The 18644-nt window shown below is 33.0% G+C and overlaps 1 protein-coding gene across 4 annotated transcripts; it reads right to left on the reverse strand.

Moving 5' to 3' along the window:
* Positions 1 to 2588: 2588 nt before the first annotated feature.
* LOC112289717 (uncharacterized) lies at positions 2589 to 10938 on the reverse strand. 4 transcript variants are annotated; one of them, XM_090255032.1, is made up of 11 exons: positions 10667 to 10938; positions 7820 to 8988; positions 6801 to 7183; positions 6256 to 6639; positions 5823 to 6118; positions 5396 to 5664; positions 5088 to 5275; positions 4344 to 4693; positions 3964 to 4236; positions 3330 to 3820; positions 2589 to 3025 (listed from the first exon to the last, which is right to left on the reverse strand). In XM_090255032.1, the coding sequence occupies exons 4-10, from the start codon at positions 6479 to 6481 to the stop codon at positions 3362 to 3364; spliced, it is 2061 nt and encodes a 686-aa protein (XP_090111158.1). In that variant the 5' UTR covers positions 6482 to 6639; positions 6801 to 7183; positions 7820 to 8988; positions 10667 to 10938; the 3' UTR covers positions 2589 to 3025; positions 3330 to 3361. The 4 variants fall into 4 exon arrangements, with proteins under 4 accessions (XP_090111158.1, XP_024390968.1, XP_090111157.1 ...); XM_024535200.3 differs by having other exon boundaries at positions 6791 to 7183; XM_090255031.1 differs by having other exon boundaries at positions 6256 to 7183; positions 8688 to 8988.
* Positions 10939 to 18644: the final 7706 nt, after the last annotated feature.

Here is an 18644-nt window from a genome sequence, read left to right on the forward strand (position 1 = left end):
TTAGAGATTTAAAAGACATATGCTCAACAAAGAGCTTTACTTTTAGACTTAAAAATAGACCTATTATATGATTATCAAAGAAACAAAGCATGATAGCATTATCTTCATTTAAAATTGAATATACGTGCATTTATACAATAGCTTGTGAAGCATCTTAGCTTAAGAAGATCCTCTGTAATTTAAGTTTCATAAATTTAAGGCTACTTCTAATAATATATAATAAAAATTCCAACATGAGAATAGCTATAAATCTAAAAATTAACCCACAAACCAAGCATATCAATGGCCAATTTTACTAAACTAGAGAAAAATTAGGAAATAATGATCTTTTCTTATTTCATGTACTATCTATTGAATAGAATGCATAAATATTCACAAAAATATTTTTAAAATGATTATTTGAAAAATTCTAAATTTCACTAAATATTTTCAATTACAAAGTTGTAATTGCAAAATCAAAAATTTAATACTTTAGGTTTTTTTACTTCTTCTCCTCTTAATCTAATTATTTTCTTAGAACCTATTTAACTCAAAAAGCCAATTGTAAAAATATCAATTAACAAAATCACAATTTCTTCTTGAATTACTTCAACTCTAAATTCTATTTTTTTTATTACTAAAATCTCATCACTATCTTTTGAAAAAAATAAAATAAATAAATAAATACTCAAATTTAACATTCTCAAAAAGTATAGCATTGATATTATTTAATATTTAACTTGTGAGCCTTGCTATTTTTTATTATTCTTTAATTAAGTCTTTTTGAACTAAACACGTTAACTTTTGTGCAACAAAAAGGTATGTTAGATATTGCTCTACTGAATTATTTATTATGAACTTGTAGAACATAGTTCAGTTTATTATGTAAACTATTTTAACTCCAAACTTTGTGTGAAGATGACTTGTATATTTAAGAACATTTTTTTTTTTTTAAGTTAAGTAATTTTATTATTCATAACTCTCTTCATTTTAATTATGTCTATATATCTAGTGAAGTAATAGCCAAGTGTCCACTTTACTAGGCTATCTTATTGACTCTTGTCATGTGAACTTATAAAGTAGTGACATATTTGGTGTTTGTGTCACAAGTATTAAAAAATAAAAATAAATGAATATATTATATTTCAGTAAAAAAGTAGATTTCTTTTAAATATTTTGGTGCTTTGATGATAATTTTAGAATATTATTGGAGATTTTTAGTTAATAAAAAAAATTGTGAATTTATTTGCATTGTTTGACTTTTTTGAGGGTCTTGTTGGAGATGTTTGATCAAAGATAGATTTCTAGTAGATACTTAGTATAGATAATAATTATAGAAAGTTTTGTTGCAAAGATTGGTACTTTAATTTTTACAGTCAAAAATAAATTAGAACATACAAACTTCAAGTTTATTTGGTGTAATTACTTATTATACAAGAGCAAGTTTGTTTTGCAATAATATACATAAAAACTATTAATTCCAAGGCTGCTAATTACAAAAGATATCTATTTCTATTTATATATTTCTATAATGTGTTGAATATCACTAATTGCTTTCTTAAGTTAATCATTCATAATGTTAAAATTTCTTATTTCTTTGTTTTTGTTAGCTATAAATTAGAGTTTTGGATCTTATCCAATTTAGTATCTTGGTTTTTAGACTACATGATATATAAGTATAACAATTAGATTTAGTTTTAAAATTAAAATAAAATATCAAAATATAAACACAATAAGGCGTTTTATAGAAAAATAATTATAATTATAAGTATACAATTATAAAAAATAGTATAATAAAAATTTCTTAGCATATTTAAAAGTTGTTATATTCAATTATTAAACAAAAAAAATTTAGAGACTAAATCAATATAAAATTAAATTAATTTAAAATAAAAGTGATTCATTTGTAGCTTAAAATATATATGAGGTTTAAGTTGTTGAATAATATCACATTTTTGCTCTTGTTATGTAGTAGATCTGACACCATTTTGTTGTAACATGCATCACAATCACATTATTTAAGAAGAATGCAACAATTATACTATTGTATCATAAATAGTAAGGATATAAAACAAAGAACATTGGGTAGATTTTTTTAAAAAATTAAGAAAAATACAAATGCTGGATAGAAAGAAAAATTAAAAATTATATTGTATTGTATGGTCTAAATATTAAAACCATTTTTTTATTTTACAAAAATGGGCTCATAAAATAAAACAAAAATCAAATAAGAAAACAAAATAACAAATTTTGTAATTTGATAGAATCTTGATATGTTGCACTAACCAAAAAAATACCAATAGACCTTTACAATAATTCTAAAAGTATTCAGTTATGAAATCAAGTAAATTTCATGTCCACTATACACCAAAAACAAATATTGAGTTCATTAACTACCTAATTTTAAAAAACGAAAATGAAAAGAGTTTATAGGTTCAGAACACGGAAGAAAATTAAACCAGAAAGAAAGTCATAATCCTATTATTACAACCAAATATACGTTATATTCAATATATAAATATATATATATATATATATATATATACCTTGTATATAAATCTTTAGTTTCCTCAGCAAAAAATTCAAATCAGACAAATCACAGGAGGCCATTGGGCAGGAATCATCATCTGAAATTACTCTCGATGCAGTAAAATTACAAATGAATGTGTAGGTATAGAGTATATATTTAGGGAGTTATTCATTCAACCTGTCCAGAAATTCAAGTGCTGGTCCAACCATGGTTTTGTACTGGTAGATAGTTCGATGGAAAAGAATCCATTGCCTACGTTCTACTATCTTGCAAAAGTTGGGAGTTTTTCATCAGAAAATGGCTACAGAAACAGCGTTCATACAATAATATCCAAAAAAAAACTTCCCTCAAGAATCTAATGACGTTCTGTTGTTTCTAAATTGAACCTCAATAAATACTCTTTAAAGATCGCAACCTGCTGTGATCAGTGCAGCGGGTTTTTAATTGTGGGTGGTCATCGTCCTTAGCTAGGTCCAAAGCTCTTCAAGACCTCAGGATGGAGATAAACCCTAGACACTGCAAACCACTCCAACAACATACGCGTCGAAGTTAGTTTACTTTCTTCGATTATAGAAATATTAAAGACAGACCGTCGGAATGCATTTTAACAACCAGAACTGTTACTCAGCATGTATGAAACTTTGAACAACTTTATTTCAGCCCATAAAATGGGCCATTATCAACCGTCTTGTTCGACCTGACGCGGGAGTGACGTGAGGTGTTGTTAAGATTCTACAGATGTTGAGACCTGCCGTTCACTACAAGACGTTTCGATCCGAGAGAGGATGTAGAAAGAGAACATGGAGAGAGAGAAACATACCATATGCATCACACATGGACTGCATGTCTGTCTTACAAGAGATTGTGATGCGAATCATAGATAGATGATGTTCCGTAGGAGCTTGGCCTGAGGGACTGGAGCTCAGGGTACTTCAAATCAGGACTGTTTACAGTACTACCGCCACCACGACTATTGTTATCACCACCTGAATCCGCTCCTGTATTTTGCTGCTGAAGAAACTCCATTTGTGATCGTCCAGTAAGGACGTTCTGGTTACTTCCATCGTTACCGGGGTTACTACCAGCCTGATTGGAAGTATTAATTAGAGCTAGCATTCGATCGCCAGCTTCAAGCTGCTCGCTTGCTGATAGATTATTCATGGGCGTCGATGGTCTATACTGATGTGACCCATCACGTGAAGTTTGTGCCCCTGTTATGCTACCCATCATCCACTCGGGGCTGGATAGATCGCGAGATTCCAGAGGTAGAAGACTTTGATTTGATGGTGAGAATGCTTGGACATCATGTTCCTGAAATGTTTCACAGAACGGTGCACGACATTGCAGGTTAAGTCATGCATATATCCAACGGGGAGGGTTCGTTATGGCAAAGTTTATAGCTAAGTATTCAAGACCAATACATGCCGTTCAAGTGATTTACATTGGATATTCACCTGAGAATTTGAGGAATTTGCTGAGGCTGATGTAATCCCTGATTTCGAATCAGTGGATATCAGATGCTGCATGTTCATTGCACCTGATCTGTTAACCGCTTTGGTCATGCTATCTGATTGTGCATTGATAGGCCTTAGCCATTGAACAGCGGACTCCATTCCATTGTAGCTTTGAACAGATGTTGGCTGTCCTCGGCCTCCACCTTGATGTCCAAGTTGGCTTTCTAGGGAAGAAAGCGATAGGTTTGGTCCAGTCTGACTGGAACTTACTCCCTGCATGCGACGTGCATAATTTTATAGTAAGTAATAGGTTAAACTTACTTCGTCCTCAGCATCGTATTAAAGTTTTGAAGAGAGAAGTGAACTTGATTCTCAACTACCTGCAAATATAGCTGGTATACTGAATTTTCATGATCATAATCTCCTGTCCCTCCCAACATTGTCAGTTGTCGCTTTGATTTGTGTTGCACAAGAGGGGCTGGTGGTGATAGAGATATAGCAGACAGCAATGTCTGGGCTTCTGAACTCGCCATAGACTGGGAGTCCATCTGCATCCCCGAATGAGACGATTGCTGGTCATTTCCAGGACTTCTGCAATAGCCAGGACCAGATGTTCGTAATTTCAGGTTTTTGGCGCCTAAACTAGGCTTCTCATCAGAGTCTTCCAGAGAGACAGAATTAGGTGACCCACAGTTCTTCTGTGAGTGCATGTTGAGCATTGATTTTGGATCTGCACCCATCACCCACAGTAGTTAGCCAAAAACTCGGTGAAAGTGAGGGCACTAGGTCAAGTAAGAAAGAAAGATGCTTATACTCGAAGAAAATTTACCAAGTGCACTTTTCTCAGGGAATATCACCAACGTCTACACGATTTGTACTGTTTGAACTTGGGGCCCTCCACGGTCCCATGAATATGATAGATATTGCACTGACGAAATGTAACAAAGGAAATCAAAGGATTTTCAGAGAGGTCGATGTGCCCCAGAAATACAAAGAACATAGGAACATTGTGGATGTAAGTATTCCTTCAGACTAAATGCACAAATTAGCTGCTTTCAAGAACAATACAGAAAAAAGGGAGGAAAAATAACAAAAGAATACAACTTGAGGTCCGATAGGAATACCGTTTGGACGATTGATGCCTGCATGCAGATGTCCGTCATCGCAAGCTTTTATGATACCAATGGATTCAACTGAGGTTCCACCTGAAGTAGAGGCATTTAGTTGTGGCTTCCGTCGACGTCTGTTGTGGTCAGCTAAGCGCTTTCGGCAGCTTCGTTTGCCCTCGTCAAACTCACCCAAATGGTGGAATCTGCTCAAATAAGGCAATCACGATATTAGTAAAACTGCATAAAATAGTTTGATTCCAGGTCTTGGCTCAGGCAAGTGGAGAGGGTATCAATTCCTCGGATTCTCCGAAAACATCTCATACCTGCTGCATTGCTGACAAAACCGCTGCGTATGTCCACCAACTGTAACAGTTGGAGCTTTTGAATGAAGCTCACACACCTTGTGGCGACGATGGTAGTGCTTGGCATTGCTCAAATCATCTTTACAACCCTCGGCCTGGCACACAGGAACTTGGAAACCAGGTGAACCTGCCCGATGTCTCTTCCCAAGTCGACCTACAGCTGTGTCCTCAGTCGAGAAGTACGTACGAACCCCAAGGTTAAGGCCTATCCGGGCATGACCGTCGCTAACCTGGATAAGGAACAAGAGTAGATTTAACATCATATTATTTAATACCAAAAACTCTGGTGACCTCAGCATATCCAAATTTGTTCTTCGGAAATATGGTTTCGATGAAATCGTTAGAAATCGGTATAATTTTAAATGGTGAAAGATGCTTTGGCTCATACCTCCTCTCTTTTCACACGATGGTCATGCATATTAGCCGCGAAGAAATCACAGCGACGCTCATAACTTCGAATGTCATTACAGAAGCCTGTACCACTCGTTGCTGCAAGACCTGGTATTCCAGATGAGCCAAGGACGCTGTGGAGGTTAGCTGATGTCGAAATCTGACCAGATCCGTCCAGAGATCCAAAGTTCCGGATACCTGCGGAGCTGAAAATACCTAAGGGATTATGGGTGAAGTTGGATGGTAGGCCTGCTGACAACATGTTGTACGATGCCCGAAGGCTAGACATTGCGCCTGTGTCCAGAAACAGACAGAACGGCATTCATATCAGTATTAATAATTTGTATTCGTCATAGCTTAATATGTCAACTTTCCATAAATCGAAGGCCTGTTGGAACATATCAATGGACCGTTTGGATGTAACTAATCACCTGCAGAAATTTGGTTTTTACGGTCTCCATCACTGCCGTCATTGGAGCCACCGCTACCAGGGTGCTGTGCGAGAATCATTGGATCCCACTCCCACTCCTGGCGATTAGAACCTGTATACTGACGGGAGGCCTGATCTAGGCTGCCAACTGCACCTGGGTTGTCCCAGTTCTCTGTTGCCCAGCTAGGATCACCTTGCTGCTCGTTGGAACTTGCAGAAGGGTTCATCCCATAAACCAGAAGAGATGGTAAATGGGGTAGTGTTCTCAGTAAAGGAACAGCTGGATGACAAGTTGAGTGACAGAGGAGAGAGAACACGCCAAGTTTAAATCATCAAAAGGCTCGTCAGCAGACCTTGAGATGAATGTTACTGGTTTTGTGGCAGCCTGTAAGCAACATGTAAGCTGGTATACTTGAGAAACGTAAATACGCAGCCACGGTACTAAGGCAATCAGAGGACAATCATCACCAGTCCAGAACCCCCATAGAAGATTTAGACAAGCGCAAGTGATGAAGACTTTTTGAAACGAGGGTGACCTCTCAAGACCTGGAGGCAAACTTCAGCTCGGTATGCCATGCACAGCACGGTTATTTCCAAATGCTGCTGGTCTTGAAGTGACCTTGAGATTGTACCATTAAAATGTGCAAATTCGAAGTGATTCAAGATCCGATTCCACACTTTGATCCACGACCTCGACAGTCCGGCAAGTTTCACAGCATCCCTGAATAGAGTGACATAAGAATCGGCACATGGAGTTAAATTTGGTCAGCTACAGTGACGGACTCCGCTTATTCCATCAAGGGGGAAATGTGAGCTGCGTTTCATCGCCTGCCTGCTAGTTCTACTTTGAAGAAGTGAACCTTCTGTAGTCCATGCAGATGTTTCATGCTCCAAAGAAAATATCCGCCATAAACGAACCAGTAGCAACCCTGGAAAAAATGCAAAATTGCAGCACGAGAGACGAATAGTGAGTCAAAAAGCCTCTTTCTTCTTAAAACCGAGACGAGCGATCTCTTGAGTAAAAGAAAAAGAAAAGGAAAAAGAAATCAAAAACACAGATACCAGCTAAGACCCTGCCCTTCGTGCGTATCCTCACAATGCTGGACATCATTTTTAATGACGACTTTTATGCAGAGCGACATAACAAACAGTATGTGGATATGTTTCCTGCATGTTCCAAAAAGGGTTGATTGGGTTTAACGAAGACCCTCATTAGGCTTATTACGGCATCATTTCTCTACTCTATTCCTTCGTTACCGACAGACGGGACTGACGAGTCGGTTTAAATCGTTCAATTCAAATTTAGAATTCTGAAGTGGATATTCTAGGTTTCTGTCATTATTGACCACAATTAGCTTTCGTCGACAACCGCAACTCCTGGTTGAGAGCATCGAGGAAGAAAGAACTGAAAACCTCCACAGAATGTCCAAGTCAGTTTAATTTACATCCTCAATAGTCTGAAGGCTTTTTAAGGATCTTTCTTCACTTGGGGTATGTGCACTAAGCACAATTAATTCAGAAACTTTTATTTAATTCAACATGCATGCAAACTCTGAAGTACGTACCTGCACAAATACATCCACAGTTGAAATCAGTCCGCTCTCGGCAATTTTAGATAAACTGCTATAAACGACTTCCCGGGTCTTTAACCTTCATCAAATTGAAGCGAAAGTGGTGAAAACAATATCTACTGGTGCCACACAGCTGTTCTAGTAAATGACACAAGTCTTTCAGGAAACTGGAAAAGCATTGAGCATTCTCAGTTTCTGAAAATATGTCCAGTTAACGCTATCAGGTAATGGGAGAATGGGATGATAAGAATTTGTTTTCCGCCTTCATGGACTCCTGGTCCTCTATAAAAAAAGTTGGTATACTCATATCCCTAGCAGATTCCACCTCCCCTTCCCTTGTCAAGGTACCAAAGCTCTCCAACCGGCCCAACTTGAGTTTTGACCTCCTGCATTACCTCTGTAATGTGAGGATGAGCCGCTGCTCGAGCTTATGCACTTTCTTCAACTGCCAGGATATTGGGAATTTCAACTGGTTGGATTAATTCCAATTAAACCGTATTCTGCAGAGATATATTCTTTTAATTGTTTTAGATTGAGAGAACCAAAGATCGGTCGCCTTTAGAGAACAGGACCAATACATCCGGCAAGGTTGGTTGTCCCTCTAACTAAGTTCCATAACTACTTTGAGGATTTATATGTTGATAGGGATGCGCTCTTTAAACGAATTCCTTCGGTAGGGAGTACCAACATGTCGTGACGGAATCTTTTTCCTCAGATTGCCTCATTACTTTCCATGACGTTCCCATCTTCAGTACTGCACTTAAATATTTCAACTGAAGTCCCATGGGTCATTCTACTAGCAAGTGATATTCCTCTTGCTGTTCTAATTTGATCCTGCAAGCTACATACGTGGAACACTTACCTCTATTGCGTAGAAGAATCACAAACATGTGATAATTGATCGTCAGAATCACATTGTTATGGACTCGACTCGTGCTGACAGACACTTCCGATTACATCAACGATCACAGGAAGGCATGTGCATGGAGTGCATCAACTCAGTCCAGAAAGCGAAGAGTCTCATGCGATGTAGTGTCTTGCTGGACATTGCGAGGCTTACAGCAGAAATACTGTACAAAGAAGGGCTCATCCAGCATTCTTTGGTCTGGCATACCAGCCAAGCTTCCCTCTCAACACTGGAAAATCTCCTCAATTCGTTCCACCTAGAAAGAACACACAACTTTTTCTCAGAACCTAGCTCTATAGTCAATATTGCAGTATCTCACTTCAAACAAATCCTATGAAATCATGTGTGCCTCTCCAAGAAAATATACTTGTGTTATCGTTTTGCCCTCACTGTGGATATACTAGGTCTAGATGGTGATTTTATACATACCAACAATTCCTACGTGGTCCAGTATCCTATGACAAGTTCGAAACCCCAAAGATATCCTTTTTCCTGGCTAATAAACATTCTAACAAAGAGGAGCCAGGTTTCTTTTTCTCTCTTTCTCCTCAGAAAGCTTATCTAAGTCTCTCATAGACTGTGTTTCAAACGTGTAACCGCGCCTCAAGTTTCGTCTTGTGAACCGGATGTATTGCAAGTGCAAATATGAACCTTGACTTCAACCTTCGAAGAGCTCAGTGTGAACCAACGAATACGAAAAAAAAAAAAAAAAAAAAAAAAAACGCTCGTTTTGATCGTTCCTCTAGTTCATCACTGCGTGTCCAAGTTGAACGAAAATCCTATAACGTTGTTCCAGGTTTAACTAAGAAACCACTTACGCGCTAGGTCTGTGTCACCGATGTGCTGCTACAGTCGATTGTTTGATTCAGCTAAGTTTTTTAGTTACAGTCAGAATGGGTTGGTTGTCCTCCATACTAAAAGTAGGCATTAAATGTGACGGCTCGGAAAGATGTGAAAATCATCAGTAGAGGTCGGCTCTTTCGACCCTACACAGCAATCTCGCCCATCTGTACACTCTTGAACGAAGGAAAACAAATCTCCCTGTAAGATAGAGTTTTTACTGCTACCCTGAGAGCTGCCCTCGAAAAGGACATTCTGGTTCTTTCTTTCGGCTAGAACGCTTAGAACTTAAGTTCATTTAACTTGGTATCAGACTAGTGATGTACAATCTCCTGCAGGTTACATGTAAAGACGGCTCCCTTGCACTCCTACGTAATGACAAACCATGACTTTCATGTAAGTCTATCTCGCTGCATCCTTGCACAATCAGAAACTAATGTTAAGTCAATTGTAGTTAGGAAATTCACTAGCCTGCACTAGCGATAGCTTGGAAGCCATTGAACTGCCGTTATCACAGGCATGGCCAGAACTAGTTGACTGGAACGAGCTAAAAGCAGAAGAAAAAAAATTCAGTTACTAAAATCTTCTAATATGAGTCGAACATCCATTCTTAACGTCTCGCAAACATGGATACGAAGTTATTTTAGTTGCCTTCATACACATATTTATGGAGCTAACTGAAGCAGTGACCAACGAAAATAGCAATGATAATAATCTGCTCAGCATGGTTTCTAGTCTTAGCTGTCTTAGGCAGCGGCTAAGTCCCTCAAGCATGAAAATGTATAGAAGCTCAAAATACATCACCAAATGTGATGGGTACCACAAGCGCCCGCACGCGAACAAGTCACTCATGAATCACTCCAGACACTGTCATGCAACAAGACATCATCAAAGTCTACCTGAAAGGAGCTACCACGTTCTGAAGCTCCGAGCCTACCACCTCAAAATCCAAACCGACGGCAGCGCTTGCCCACTCCAAACCTCAACCAACCACTAACCCCAGCTCCAAACGCCTCCACATTACAACAAAAAAAAAAAAAAAAAAAAAAAAAAAAAAACGATGCGAGGCTGTTAACTCCCAGCGCAACTCTCACCTCCCACACCCACGCAAACTGTCATGAAATCCTCCTCTCCTCCGCGCGGAACTGAACAGTCAGTCACTCCCAAACAATTGCACAATCAACACCTCACCACCTCGCCTCACCACAGGCAGCTAACTCACCCTGTGAACAGCCACCTCTTCCAAACCCGATCCACCCGACGATCACCCTCTCAACTCTACCATTAAAATCGCGTTCCTCTGCGCTACTCATCCAGCAAAGCAGCAGCAGCACCGCCTCCTCCAGTGCGAGGAGTGACTCCGTGATGCTGCTGGTGATGAGGCTGTCCCCCCACATCACCCTTCGCGATGCACCAGTGCACCAACTATCCCAAGGCCGAGGCGGAGCATATCCAAGATTCCCACCACGAGCCGAATCAAGCCAAGCCTTGCGAAGGAAAGGGGACGGCAAAGCAAGCTGAAGACGGAAACTCGGAACAGAGAGTGCGAGCCTGCGATCCTGCGAGCAAAGCCAGAAAGTGAGTGAGAGAGAGAGAGACACTCCGGTGGGACCGAGATGATGGGCCGGGCTGGGTGGGACCCAGTCGTATGGGGTCGGGTCGGGTCGGGTCGGGTCGGGTCTCCATTGGAACCCACCCGTAGGCTAGGCGTGAAGTCACTCCTGGATGGAAGGAAGGAAGTCGCGGGTTCAGTGTAGTGTAGGAAAGGATTGGCAGCAGTGCCTCCTACTCAACCGACCCTCTAGGCCCTCTCTTCCCACCCTCCGAACCTGATCAGGTCTATGCCTAGGTGCTTTATACCTACTCTACCTACACTGGTCGGAACAGCCTACCTGACACGGCTTACTAGCCCGCTCCCCATTAGGCCCGGGTCCCCCGTCCCTGCCTCTTCTACACTTTCATCTGTCCATTGCGGGTGAGCTGCCCGGATTGGCTGCCCGCGATGTCAGCTTCTCTCTCTCTCTCTCTCTCTTCTCGCAATTCATTGGGGGGGGGGGTGTTTAGTCTCCCATTTTCACTAAAATAATATTATGCTTCTTATAAGTTTGAATTTGCTTGCCATGAAATCTATTTGGATGCGCTGGGATTGGGTAATTCTTTTGGTACTTTTTAAGTTTATCATTGTATTATCTTTATCTTTTTTGAATACTTGGGATGCACAAAGAGGGTTTGATATTTTTTTTCCTCAAAATTCACCCCAACTACTTTTACATGCTTTTTCTTTGAGTCTAGGTATTAGACATTAATCATGTTGGGTATCTTGATAATTTCTATGCATAAAGATATATATATAGAAATTTCACCTAGGTTTTAGAAGCTTGTTATAATCAAATTGTATTACAAAACAAATAGTTAGATATATTTAGAGAGAATGAAGTTCACTTTTTTAAAAAATAATTATCATGCATGTATATAAAAATAAAATTTTACATTAATTTATAAATATTATAATAGTAATTTTATAAATATCATAAAATCTTAATCACTTAAATTAACATCAAATTAAATAAAAATGAGTAGAATGTAAATGTTTGTTTGAATATCTAATTAAAAATATGATATTTTAAATAAATTATTATAAATAAATTATTAATATGAAATATTAGATTAAATTTTAAATTTTAATATTTGGATAAAAAATCATTTCAATGGTATATTTATTTATAGCATATAATTTAAACATTTACTTGATTAATTTGTACCTAGTATTCAATAGTAACCTAATCAAATTATGAAGTCTTTTTATCTAAAAGCCTACTTTGAAAAAAAATGGAAAAAATTCTTATAAATGTCTTCTAATAGATAAATGGATAAATAAATAACTCTCTTTTAATGACCTTGGTTTTGTTTAGAGATAATATAAAATGAGAAGAGATCATGAAATGGACCATAATATCATTTTATCATAAGTCTTAATATGCCACCTTATACCTTTATTCTAAAAATAATAATAAAATATGATTTATTTAATCAATATTTTTAGTAAGTTTTAAACTTTGTTTTTAAATTTTTATAAAAATCACCTCCTAAAAGGTTTGTATTAAAGAATCAATAAAAAAAATCAAGTACTTGTATTAACAAATATATTTTTGAAAAGAATTAAAATATTTTTAATTTTTGCAATGATGTTATCATTCTTTTTTAATTTACTTTTTAAAAAATATTCTATTTCTATTATATATTTTAATATTTTTTGGTAGTAGAGGTGATACTAGAGCAATTCAATATGAATTATTATTTAACCTTAAATGATAAATAATTAAACAGATTGATTTTAATTCTTGAAATGTTTCAAAAGGCTTCTTTCAAATGAAGGTGTATGTTTTATTTTTTATGCAATTTACTAATTAAAATTCCATGAAAAACTGTAACTGAATTTTATAATTTAATATTTTAACGTTATTTAATGTTGATAGGATGTAGTAAGCTTCTTTAAGTAGATTGCATTATTTTTAAAATAATTATAAATTTTACAAAATTAGATATATATATATATATATATATATATACAGGAAACTGTAATAAGAATGCAAAATAATACACTTACTGTAAAGATTACACCAGTATGCTTCCAAAATATATTTTTAAAAAATTAAAATTAAAATTAAGTAATACATTAATATGGATTTTTTTATTAGTATCTTATAAAAAAGTTCAAATTTCAAATAATGCAAAAGTCTATTCAAATATATATAAATAAAATTTTCTTTTTTAAGCATGTATGTCTGCTTACTGTATAACACGAATTTTATCTATCTTTTAATTTCTAGCAATATTCATGTTACTGCATACCATACTGCACATCTTGCTTTCTAAAATTTTAACAAGAATCTACACTAAAATTTTGCATGCAGTTTTTAAATAATTAATAGAACCTAGATTCATTGAAAAATATTTATGGTCATTTTGTTGAAATTCACATTATTTGAAGAGTTATTTTTTATTAAACAATATGTTTACTAAATTCAATATAGTTAATACAGAAAAATGTTTATTTAAAATATTAATTTTTTTAGTTCGAATATAAAAATAAAATAAAATAAAATATATTGTGTGGCTTACAGAGCTGACGGCCAAAATTGTGGTGGCTTCACTCCAATATATATATATATATATATATATAGATTCTTAGAAACAAACTAACAATCTAAACTAATTAATATAAATATTGTATTAAAACTAAATTTTGGAGCTAATGCAATTGAATTCTTTTATCAATGTATTTACATTCTTATTTAGAATTATGAAGGCATTTAGAATGTAAAAAATTACATAAAAAATTATATATATATATATATATATATATATATATATAAAACCAAGCATGAAGATCATACATGTCTATTAAAGCTAATACTGTACCAATTTCAACTACATCAAAATTATCAAAAAATTAAAATTTTAAAAGTAAAGTTTAGAAAATTGATTAGTAAAGCCAATTGTATATACAGTGGTACCTTATCTAATTAATACCCGTTAATTAATATTCTTTTCTTGGTTAATAATATGCTGGAATGGAGTTTATTCCCAGATTATAAACCATTAACCTTTCTTTCTTTCTTTCTTTCTTTCTTTCTTTTTTCTTTTTTTAATCGAAAAGAAAAAAGAAAAAATTATAGATTTAATGAGGAATAAAATTCTAATTTTGCAATTCTATCCCACTATTGACAGTCCAGCCATGGACTCATTTTGTTAACCAAATCAACATTCTATGGCATTGATTCCATCTAAATGGAATGCTTTTCTTACATAACATGCCACACAAGGTTTCAAAATTGGGCATATTATTGACCTATTTTAAGTGCATAACATGAGCAAGCAGGTGTGCGAGAGGAACATCAAGAGGATTCAAAACCTAGAATTAAATAATTTAAGGAATTAAAAGCTAAGTAGGGACAACAATTTTTTTTAATCCAAGCAATTGGAGCAAGAACAAAAAGTGAAACTTGAACCACAATTGAAGAAGCACAAAAGGGAGGTCACTAATTCTTGCAATATTTATTGCATGTGCACATATAATTTTCTACCCTCAATGAATACAAACAATGACTATTTATTATGTTCTTTTCTTTTCGTTAATTAATGGTTAATAAAGTTATAATTTTAAATATTCGACCTCTAATTACATTTAATTTTTCAATATTTTACAACACAAAAGAATGTCTTACAATGTTGAGAAGAATTTTGATTTTGATTTTCTTTTCCAACGATTAAAAAATAATATAGTCAATTTTATGCAATGAGGACATGTCCATGATGATTTTTGAAAAACATTTATTAAATGACCAAATAATTATTAAATTTTTTATTTTGTGATGGTTATGTTTTTTTTTAATTTAATTTGGTTGTTGAAATTAATAAAAATATTAACTTGATATACCTCATAGATTTTCTTTAATATAGCACTGAGTTTGTCTTTCTTTAAATTGAAACTTAAAATATTAAAAAAATTAGGATGAAAAACCATTGAAGAAATTGATGTATTTAAAATTCGTATTTCAATTTAAATATAATTATGTGATTCAATAACTTTTCATGTACTCTAGAAAACTCAAAAGATATAAATATTACATAGAGTTTATTAATCATTAAATTAATCAATAGACACTTATACAAAAAGATAAAAACTAGTTTCACTTTGTCAACCATTGCAATGATTTTGATAAATTCTTAAGAAAATAACTTTTTAAATTCATGCTTTAAATTTGATTACTAATCATAAAAAATAAGAATAAAAAAGTATTCTTAAATTCTCAAAAATCTTCCAAATCTTAGTTCTATCTTTCTCACAAGAAGATTTACCAAATCTAAATTTAAAAACGATTGCATGTGGGTTCAGGGTAGAAATTATTGCAATGATGATACCGTAAACTCATGTATGAAAAGAACACGAGAATTCAGATAATCGGCACCATTTAATAAATAATTTGTTTAAAATCTTTTTCGAAACATTTTCAAAAATCGACATTAATTAATAAACGTATATACATATAAAAGTATTCATATTTATATATAGAACTAAATGTGTTGTGCCCATATGCCAGATGCATCAAGACTTTTCAATACACTAAATTATGTAAACTATTATATTAAAAAAATAAAACAAAACAAAGATGTTGATTACTTCTGTAAACCTCATATTAAAGACTCTCTATAAATCATTAATAGACAGTATTAATAATAATAGTTTCTTCCGCAACTTTTTGCACCTCAGAAAAGTTTACACAATTTTATAATCTACATAATGCTTATATATATATATATATATATATATATGGTGTTTTGATATTTGAAATTACCACACTTCTGTAGTATTTTAAGTATGATTTAATTGTTATAATAAATTCCAGAATCTTCTCACACTTTTATTTGTAATTGTTTAAAAATGTAAAATTTTAACAAAGATCTACAATTCTACTTAGTTGTGTACTTCATAAATAGATATATCTTACAATCTTTGGTATGTATTCAAAAGAAACAATTATTTCAATAAAGATTCTATTGCTGGATAGTTACTAATAAAAGAAATTATAACATTTTGAGCCTTTCCAGGATATAACTAATTACCTGTAATTTGATTTGTGATTCTACTGTACAATTATCTATAAATTTTATTGAATCAATTTAATATATATATATATATAGATATATTAACAAGTTTAAACGTTAAAAAATTTACATCACTATTATCATAATAAATTAAATTTACGAGTTATGTTAAATTTTGTGTATCATGTTATTGCCACGTCAATATATGTACAAAGTGCATTAAATCCAATGTTAATGGTATTCACTGCATACATATTAGACCATGTAATTTAACTCTTGTTGTGCCTTATAGAAAGTATTTCACGTTTGAAATGCAATATCAAAATATGCATAAAAAATAGGCCTAATTGGGCAGATTAAATATATATATTTATATGAATCTTTAGTGTACTTAGTATATTGCTTTAATAAACATTTATTTTAAAATTTAATCTATGTGTTGATAGGTAGGATCAGATACCCTCTCAATTGCTAAAGTTGTGTTGAAGAGCCATACTAAATAATTTATAAAACAAAATTGAGCTGTAAAAAATCAAATGAAAAAGTAGTGGTTTCAAGAACAAAAAGTGTAATTCATAGATTCTAGTCATGCTTCACGATTTGGTCAGTAGTTTGGACCTTAGCAAATCAATTCCTAAAATTTAGATTAGGGATGTGAAATTAACACTAATAATACATCAAAAACTTGTATTTGTAGATAATAAAGATGAATATTCCTCTGACATATTAATTACTTTGTATTTTTGATGTGGGAGTGCTTGTAAATTTGAATAGAATAATATATGAATGCAAAAAAAATTATACTATTTCATGTGTAAACATGACTTTGTAATGGTGTGATGAATATTTGTGCTCAAGGCCAAATATGAGTTTATTTATTTTTTTTAAAATTAATTGATGATATTTATGGCACTTGCAGAGAATTAATTTCAAGTACCAAACTAATTTCTAATATTAGTCAATGAATATGGGATTTTGTTTTTTTAGCAAACTTAAGCTCCTTAAAAAAAATATAGCCCTGAAAGATAAAAGAAAATAAAAATTATAAAATCATTGTGGTCTTAAATTTATAAACTGTATTTAGTAAAAAATGATAAAATAACAATACCATATATATATGGTATTGTTATTTATTAGTCAATGTATATATATATATATGTATATATATATATATATATACATATATATATATATATATATAACAACTTTAGATTATTGTATTCTTATCTTATAATAAAAATTGTAAAAAGAAAAGAAAAAACAAAAAAAAAATGCAATTACATTGAATAAATCTTTACACTTATTTTAACACAAAACAATGAAAAAAATTAGAACATTATATATATATATATATATATATATATATATACACGTGTTAAGTCATTTTTTATTTTGATTATGTAATAGATCCAATTAACTGAGTATCTATATAAGCTTATCTATTATTTCTAAAATATAATAAAATTTTCATAATTATTATCGAAAAAAGAAAAAAGAAAAAAAACTTCAACTTTAATAATCTGCAAAAACAAAAAAAAAAAAAAAAAAAAAAAAAAAAAAAGAAGGATTTATCCAAAAATAAATATATAAATTGGTGCATCATTAACTCTATTTAGCTCAAAAAACTCACTGTGCTTGTAGAATCTGCACAAAATTTAGACAACACTTATACTCTGCAACAATCAATGATTTGCAAATTTTACAGAGAAAAACAATTGTTATTATTCCGCAAAACATAGTTTTTGAAATTCGACCTATGGGTATAAAATATTATGCAACAAAAACTTTGGTCCTAAATGTACTTACCAAAACAATTTTGCAAAAAAATCAAGTATTGAAAATACATAACAATAAAATATATGTAACAACTTCCAAGCTGGAGGTGTTGAAAATCAAAGTATTTACTGTGTATATAATTAGTAGACTTAAATCTTAGTTTGTCTAACATGCAAAGTATATATATATATATATATATATATATATATAACAAAAGAAAAAAAAGAAAAAAATGCAATTAAGATTGCTTACAGCAAAACATAATTGAGGTGCACTAAAATAGAATTTTGATTTAAAAATTGGCTAAATTTTTTTCTATGACCGAAATGTCTTATTTAGTTGCATTAAAATAATTATTATAAATATTACTGTAAAAAGAAAGTAAAAAGGATTTTTTGATTTTCAATCAATTTTATCTTCCATCCAATAGTTTGCATAGTTTTTGCATCAATTTCCAACTCTATATGTTCAAATTAAATTATTAATTAAATGGAAATGCACTATAATTGATTCTGTAAATAAGAAAATAGAATGAAAAAATAGCGAACTAACTAATCAGTATAGTTGACACTTTCTCTATGAAACAGGATAATATAAATGAATTAAAATCAATATTGATTATTTATTTATTTATTTATTTTTCAAAATTGATTATAAAGCAAATAGAATGTGAAGTACGGAATATAT

Source organism: Physcomitrium patens, chromosome 12 (assembly GCF_059467195.1).
Source record: "Physcomitrium patens ecotype Gransden chromosome 12, ASM5946719v1, whole genome shotgun sequence".
Taxonomy (NCBI): Eukaryota; Viridiplantae; Streptophyta; class Bryopsida; order Funariales; family Funariaceae; genus Physcomitrium; species Physcomitrium patens.

Excerpts from the sequence above, each read along its gene's own strand:
- LOC112289717 (XM_090255031.1), bottom strand. The coding sequence starts at position 6,481 with ATGAACCCTTCTGCAAGTTCCAACGAGCAGCAAGGTGATCCTAGCTGG. Across the intron at positions 5,276-5,395 it reads TTTTGTCAGCAATGCAGCAG|ATTCCACCATTTGGGTGAGT; the intron begins GTATGAGATGTT and ends TTATTTGAGCAG. Across the intron at positions 4,237-4,343 it reads TATACCAGCTATATTTGCAG|GGAGTAAGTTCCAGTCAGAC; the intron begins GTAGTTGAGAAT and ends CGTCGCATGCAG.